General features: G+C 34.9%; 2 protein-coding genes across 2 annotated transcripts; one reads left to right on the forward strand and one right to left on the reverse strand.

Moving 5' to 3' along the window:
* Window positions 1-753: 753 nt before the first annotated feature.
* Window positions 754-1,911, forward strand: Tsp_02491 (oligodendrocyte transcription factor 2). The gene is made up of 3 exons (XM_003378765.1): window positions 754-945; window positions 1,060-1,559; window positions 1,710-1,911. Exons 1-3 carry the CDS (start codon window positions 754-756, stop codon window positions 1,909-1,911), a joined length of 894 nt encoding a protein of 297 aa, XP_003378813.1.
* Window positions 1,912-2,843: 932 nt separating this feature from the next.
* Tsp_02492a (ThiF family protein) lies at window positions 2,844-7,733 on the reverse strand (the record flags this gene model as incomplete). The annotated part of the gene is made up of 22 exons (XM_003378766.1): window positions 2,844-2,910; window positions 3,008-3,127; window positions 3,240-3,340; window positions 3,421-3,504; window positions 3,646-3,759; window positions 3,848-3,934; window positions 4,006-4,190; window positions 4,267-4,681; window positions 4,752-4,868; window positions 4,952-5,148; window positions 5,217-5,382; window positions 5,542-5,697; window positions 5,773-5,967; window positions 6,026-6,202; window positions 6,256-6,402; window positions 6,542-6,639; window positions 6,705-6,834; window positions 6,927-7,100; window positions 7,122-7,157; window positions 7,202-7,321; window positions 7,382-7,550; window positions 7,604-7,733. Coding segments are annotated over 22 exons (3,185 nt in total), but the record flags the coding sequence as incomplete, so codon positions are not given.
* Window positions 7,734-7,762: the final 29 nt, after the last annotated feature.

The raw sequence follows: 7,762 nt of genomic DNA on the forward strand, positions 1-7,762 counted from the left end.
CAATATATATATACATTAAAAAAAACTTGTCCTTCTCTTCTAAACTTACTTACCATCTCAAATTTTCATTATCTTCTTTGTTTTATCTTTTTCTTTTGTTTCTTCTCTTATATTCAACTTCACATCTCAACAATACAATCAATGATAATAATTTATGCAAAAATAAACATCTCATCAAACTTCATTTTATTCTCGTCATATTCATCAATAAATTAAATAATAAAACCACCTTCGCAAAATGTACAACATAACTTTATTATTATTATTATTATTTAGCTATTACTTTACATTTATTTAGTTATTTATTATAAAAAATTACAATCTTCCAAAAAATTTCATTGCATTTATTTTATTTTCATACAATACTACTTTATACAAGTTGTCATTAAATTTATTCTAATTCTACAGAAAATAAATACTGATACGATTCTAAATTATTACACTTTCGAATTATACGAATAAGAAAACAAAAAAAGTTGTTTTTAAAAGAACAGAAAATTGTACTGTTAATTTTTCTGCTTAAACATAAATTAAAAAGAAAATAAATAGCTCATTATAAAAAGATATATTGTTACTCTTTTTTAAGCCAATCATCTTCTTACTTGGATATTATTGTCCACATGAATTGGCTGAGACGATAGATGATTGGTCCATTTTCACTGGTGACCGTTCAGAATAGAAATAAAAGTGTCCCGATGATCATTTTCATGACAAAAAGTTAAAAGTAATTCACTTGTAAAGGAAAAGTGATCGATGAGTGAAGAAGCTCAATCTCAATCGTTGCAAGTTACGAATACCAACGCAGACGAGCAACAAAGTGAACGCAGCACTTCATCAATGAATTCCGAATATCTTGAACCTTACATCAGAAAGCGCTGTCGCACAAAAAATTCACAAAAGCATACAAAAGATGATAATAATAATGACGACGATGATGAACTGCAGGTAAATTAAACTGTTGATTAACAGAAATAATTTCCGCTAAAAATTATTCGTATAAATATTGCCACAATTCGTTATTTCACTGAATTTTTGCTTATTAACGCATTATTATTACAGGATAGTCGAATACGTATAAACAGTCGAGAGAGGAAGCGTATGCATGATTTGAATCGAGCAATGGAAGCGTTGCGTCAAGTGATGCCCCTCAGTCAAGGTCCAACAGTGAGAAAACTTTCCAAAATTTCAACCTTGCTCTTGGCACGCAATTACATCATCACGCTAAATCAAGCATTGGAACAAGCTCGCAAAATGGCCATCATACAGTTCCAGTCCACACAACACTGCACCAATACGTCGTCACCTCCAACAGTGCTTGCATTGCACGGCTTACCTTCAATTATGTCCCAACAACAACAGTCGTGCACAATTCCCGTGCAATTGGAAAAATTACAAAATCAATTGCATGCATCAAGTAATAATATGAATATTGCCAATAGCAATAACTTGTGGCCGTCGTTGCTTCTTACAAATAATTTGCCTGCATCAAATTGGCTTCCTATATTCCAACCAACAAAAGGAACATTGAACACAGAACTATCATCCTCAACTTCCACCCCGTGTTATCATCACTTTTAACTATTTTTGTTTATTCTTTCACTTTTCATTATTGTCGTTGTTGTTGTTGTTGTTATGCTGTTGAATAAGCAATAAAAAACACTTTACAACAGCAGTCAGTGTACATAATAGATAATATGGGAAGATTATAGAATGGAATCGATGAAAAAATTACATTTTTCCTCCTCATCCAGCACAACAGCTCCAAATGTGCCCAATGTAGAGCAATCAATTTCGAACAGTTTTGAACAATGCAATGCACCGGTCAGAGGCGTTGATAAGAAAGCCAATTTCCAAATTGGCAAGCTTGTGCGAGCAAAAGGTCGGATGGTCGGTTCATTAAGTGAACAATAAGCGGTATCGTTGTCGTTTGAATACGACCAGCTGTCGACGATGCTGACCGCACAGTGGGCAGTCTCCTTATTTCTCTTCTTCTCCTTCTTTGGCCAGTGTATGTCGCTGTCTTGGACGGTTGTTTGAAAACGAATCGAAGAACAAACCTCCACACTGTGTTGAATGACACTTGGCACTTCACACCAGCTAATGAGAACATTGGCGCGCAATTTTCTCTCTTCCTCCCCACCACCCCCCCACTATCCCACCATCTTCCTCCTTCCCCCACTCCCCCCCTACCAAATTTTCCAAGTGGTTTTCCACTGCCAAACCAGGCCAGGGTCGTGGAAAAAAAGTCCACACGACAACAGTGAAGGCAAAGCGAACATATGCTTCAATAAATGAGATCAGTTTACAAGCCAGATGGGTGTGCAGACTGTATTTTGAAAAGTTGAAAATTCACAGGTAATATGATAGAAATTCACCACCAATCCGAAACAAAAAAAATACAAACAAACTGTACGAGTAGAAGAATAAATATTCCCTTGAAAATAAAAAAAAATTCACACCCATGCATTGAAATATGCTGCTGCTGAGCTGTATGCTTTGTTCGTTTGTTACATTTTGTGTTTGAATTTCAACTGTCACAAAATGAAACAAAATACAAGAAAGAAAAAAGATACATTTTCATTTCTGCAATCACTACTGAAAACACAAATAAAAACGACAACTGCTTAACTGATTCAGTATAATTTTTTAAATTGAAAATCCCATAACCCAAAACAGATTGTATATGTATATATATATATGATAACTATTCTAGAAAGAAAGAAAGAAAGAAAGAAAGAAAGAAGAAAAGGTTGTACTACATGCCACATAAATAATAATTATTTATGATGGATGCAATTCGCACAAGCCATTTCCAAACCATAGGTGCATCTTTTGATACTACATCAATAAATAGGTAGATGTGTTGGTGATATACGCTTTTCCAAATTGAACCTCGAAACCGAAATGCCTCTACAAAATTTAACCTATTTACAAGATAGCAGCATTGAAAAGTGCAACTATTTTACCATTTTAATCACTGGACTTGCTGCAAGAACGAAACACATACTTGATGTAAGGGAGCTCAATATCTTCACCATGTTCATCAGTACACATCGTCTCGAGAACAATAGCATTGACATAAGATGGAATTTTTTGCCCAGTAATCGATTCAACCAAATCAGTTACCCTTGAATAACAAACATATTATTGTCCAATATAATTAACTAATATCAATCCTTATTATTATAAATTTTTAAAAATTATTTGCACTCAATTAAAATTCACTTCATTCAACATACTTCATGTTCATTCGCTGTTGCTGCTTCGCCAGGGGAAGAAAAAACGAGAACAACATGCTAACTCCTTGAGAAAGCATAGTGACTTCCACATTAAATTTTTCCTAAACATGTATTTCACAAAAAAAAATATAGTGCATACAATAATAACATGCAACCACAAATTTCACATCTCCAGTTTTACCTTCATGTACGACAAAAATTCTTTCAATGTCATTTCTCCTTTCAATTCCAAACAATCCCACAATGTCCATTCTTTATCATAAAACTAGAAATATTAACTCATTTAAGAAAAAATAATAATAAAGAAACCGCATAATCATTTGCATAATAAATATAATTTCACTTCTTAAATATCAACTGCAAATCTTGAAAACGACTATCATCATCTAAAAATTTTATATATTACTTTTTTCACTGGTGTTCTGATAGGTTCGGCAAAGCCAAAAAATGGCAAAGCAAGATTCATGAAACTATTCTTGAAACGTTCCAAATTCGCTTTCTTAGACGAAGAACTGACAATCTTAAATACAAAAGAGACTCTGAGCATATCAATGAAAAGTCAGTCTGTCAGTCTGACTGTTGGTGAATCTCTTGGCGTATGCGCATACCTTGTAAAATTCTAAACCAACCAAACCAGCTACTGCAGCCGTAGTTGTAGCAATCGCTGGAATAATGCGACCAGCAATCTGTTTAGTCTAAATAAGACAAATTTAATGAATGAAAGAAAAAATGTGAAGCAAAAAAGAAAAAAACTAATATACAATACCTTCATAAAGTCAGCTTTTTCAATTTTATAATTTTCTGCACGCAAATTGCTTGCCGCTGTTATGAATTCCATATGATGATTGGTATCGTCGTCTTTTTCAAAATCGATCGGTACCAAACGGGAAGTTTTTTCCGGCTTCAACTTTGCCAACATCAATTGCAAATCTTGAAAACGACTATCATCATCTGAAACGATGGAAAAAAAAACATGGATAATCTTTGCAAGGTGCAGTGGTGGTGTTCAAAAAACACAAATATTCACCGGATGTCGCTCCAGCAAGTTCAGCCGCTTCTTCGTCCGTTGTTGGAATTTTCAAACCAATCTTCGGTTTAAACGGTGGCGGTTTCACTTCAGAAGCCAATTCGACAACTTTATCCATGTCGTCGATCGGCTTCATTGCGTACATTTGGGCACGCAAAAATGCACTGGCAAAAATGAACTGTCTATGCTCAGGGTTGGAACTGTCGAAATAAATTGCATGTGGACAACGTTTGCTGCCGGACCAAAATTTCGTTCCAAATGCGGTCAACTGATCTTCTGGAAAACTGTAAAGCAACTGTTGGATTTGAAAATTAAAATGCTGCTCAAACTGGAGTCGTGCCCAGCGAACACAAGCTTCAACTGTTGCTGGACGATCATCCGACAAATAATGATAAACATTTTCAAGCAGTTCAAGCTAAAAAAAATAACAATAATAACACTCATATCTATCAGTGTATATAACAACAATTATATATTTGTTTTACTTTCTGAGAATCGTGCATCTTATCAATTCTATCAAAAAAACCCCTCGGATCATCCAAAAATTGATTAGCCAACTCAGCAGGAATGCTAAACGCTCCTTCGAACAGATCGCGAGCCCACTTGAAAAACAATCAAATTAAAAAACATACACACACACACACACACATAGAGAGAAAGAAAGAGAAATAATAATTAGAAATACTTGAATTGTATGTTCGATAGTGTTGGGAAAGTTCCGCAACGTGCATATAGGAATAGACTTTTCCGGTGGATCATGAGAACTACTGTATGATTCAGTTAAAAACGGATAGACCACCTGAGTGCTACCTTTGGGACCTTGAGTACCGGAATCAAGCAAAGGCAGTCGATAATAAACACACCGTCGATCCACATAAGTACCTTTTTAAAAGTAATTAAATTTTTTTTGGAAAAAAAGAAATAAATAATTCAAGACAACAATTGCTTACGAGCTTCAATATTATCTAAAGCATTTGCAACACCGTCCAGTTTTTCAAAAAATGCATCATCAAAAATGTTTTCCGTCCCCGTGCCAACTCGTTCGCACATCGCCACTACATTCAACTGCGAATTAAAATTTTTCGCCACTTTACCTGCCACTTCAGCCTTTTTAGCCTAAAGTTCAGAAATTTAGAAAAAAAAATTCCACAACACTCACCGATCGATGACCGTGATAATTAAAATTTATACTCAAATCAAGCATCCGCAAGCAAATAAATCAACGATTAAAAAAAAATTTTTTTTTCAAATTATAATTACAGTTAGTTAACTTACTCCAACATCTGATCTACGAAATAAAAACTGGCGATTCAAATTTGACAATTCAATATTATCCATGTCGGTGATTATTAAGCAGCCGTCTTTTCCACAGGCAACACCCATCATTGCGAAATTTTTCAACAGCTCACAGCCAATTGCTCCAGCGCCCACCTAAATAAAAATAAGAAAAATAAGTTATCATAAAATACAAAACATCCAATACTAGAAGGAAAAGTTAATTATTACAATCAACCACTTCTGCTTGGCCAATGCTTCTTGAAAATTCCAACCAAACACAGCCGCTTGACCGTCGTAACGACTGCCTTGCAGACGACATGCTCCTTCATCGCGCAAACCGTAAGCACTATCTGTTTCTGGCAAACATTCCAGTGAATCAAAATACAGCCATTGGTGTATAGGTGTAAAAATGCCTGTCACTGCCTGGAAAAAAAAACAATTCTGAAAATCTGCTACGTACACAGATGCAAATATTTTCTACTTTCATAGCCTCTTGAGCAGCTATTCCTCCAATGAATCCATTCATTGCTACCAAATTTCCAACAGCTTGAAAACTTAGCATCTTGGCTAATCTCGCATCGACTTTCTCTAGTTTTATTTTCGCAGGAAGCTGAGTGTTGATTTCCTCACAGTATTGAAGCATTTGCTCGGCGTCAGCCTTAAAAAAATGCATTTTCATTTTTAAAAATACAACTGACATAATATTCTGACCAAATTCTGCGGTCGTGGTAAGCGCCCTTCTTTTTCGAAAAACATGTGCAAACCTTGCCAAATAACATGCATCTGTTGGGGTCGGTCCAATTTAGAATGATCAGAAACTAAAATTTCCGGATCCAGCAACGCTTCATTGAGAGATACCTAAATACAATTTCATATATTAAAGATTTGGGCTGATAGTTTTACTTATTTATTCATTTATTTAACTTATACGAATAAAATGGTGCAATTTCTTAATAATATAAAACGCACAAATAAATAAATAAATAAATAGACTTACAAATTCCATTTTCACCGGAACTTTCACCGTTTTCGCTTTGCCACCTTCAGTATGCTCAGAATATGTAGAAATATCACCAATATTGAATTCCATAGTATCTAAAATAAACCAAAGATCTGAAATACTTGCTTCACGAAAAAAAAGTATACATATATAAACTTACTGATAACTTTCACTTTACGAGGGGGACAGTCGTTCAGTTCAACCATTCCTTTCACTTCACGAAAAGTAACATAGTCACCGTCTTCCAAATTATGCTTCATATCTTCCAAAACAAAAACATTTCCAGTTTCCTAACAAATATTAATTTAAAAAAATCAACAATAACTATAAACTTTTATGTATAGAAAAAAAAACCAACTCTGTCAATGTGATTAATAATAACTTCAGTGCACGGTTCACCATTCGAATCGTCGATAATGTGATTCGAACCAAAATCATTAAACAAAACACCGAACAAGCCGCGGCAATCGGCTGCAATAAATTTTTTCCCATACTTTCTGGTCCACAAATTAATCTGCTTTTGTTCTGCTAAAGTTGCCTCAGTAATTATGACAAGCTACAATTAAAAAGAAAAAACCACGCTATATTTGACAATTCTGCGCTGCTGCTGTGACTGGAAAAGAAACTGAAAAAAAAACTTGCATCGAACTGCTTTACTAAATTTTCATTCAATTCTTCAGTAATGCATCCAACAGTAACGCTGTCATTAAGTTCCTCCAAGTGGGGCCACGATTCCACGGCCCGATTTTTCCCCAAACACTGTTCGTTCAAATAGTACTGAAACAGTGAAATCAATCTATCATAAAATGTCGCTTAGATACGAAATTGTGCACTAACCTGAGCCGACAAGTCCAACCAAGTTGCAGTTTTCGTATCGTGAATAGTGACGTGTCGAATACCTCCAAGTATGAGATTTTTAGCAATTTCCACACCAACTCCACCAATGCCACTTATTAAAACGGTTGAAATTCTCAAACGCCGCATGGCAACTTCCCCCAAAGCATATCTAATTAGTTCAATAATAATTTATAATAGACCGTTCCAGTCAATTAATTTCACTTACAGTTGACGAAAATACAGCTGTGGATCAAAAGAGCCCTAACTTTTGATCGCCCCATTACCCATGTCTGTGTTAGAAGATTTTTCAGAATTTCCTTGAATCGGACCTTCAACCATATCCGTTCGAGACCTTTGATATCTTAAATATATTTCCAAAAC

The sequence above is a fragment of the Trichinella spiralis genome (genome assembly GCF_000181795.1).
Source record: "Trichinella spiralis strain ISS 195 chromosome Unknown Scfld2, whole genome shotgun sequence".
Classification (NCBI taxonomy): domain Eukaryota; kingdom Metazoa; phylum Nematoda; class Enoplea; order Trichinellida; family Trichinellidae; genus Trichinella; species Trichinella spiralis.

What these genes read in the sequence shown, in the direction of transcription:
- Tsp_02491 (XM_003378765.1), top strand. Translation starts at nt 754, where the DNA reads ATGAGTGAAGAAGCTCAATCTCAATCGTTGCAAGTTACGAATACCAAC. An exon ending in ACGACGATGATGAACTGCAG is followed by an intron (nt 946 to 1,059) that starts GTAAATTAAACT and finishes TTATTATTACAG; the next exon opens with GATAGTCGAATACGTATAAA. An exon ending in TCATCCTCAACTTCCACCCC is followed by an intron (nt 1,560 to 1,709) that starts GTGTTATCATCA and finishes GGAAGATTATAG; the next exon opens with AATGGAATCGATGAAAAAAT.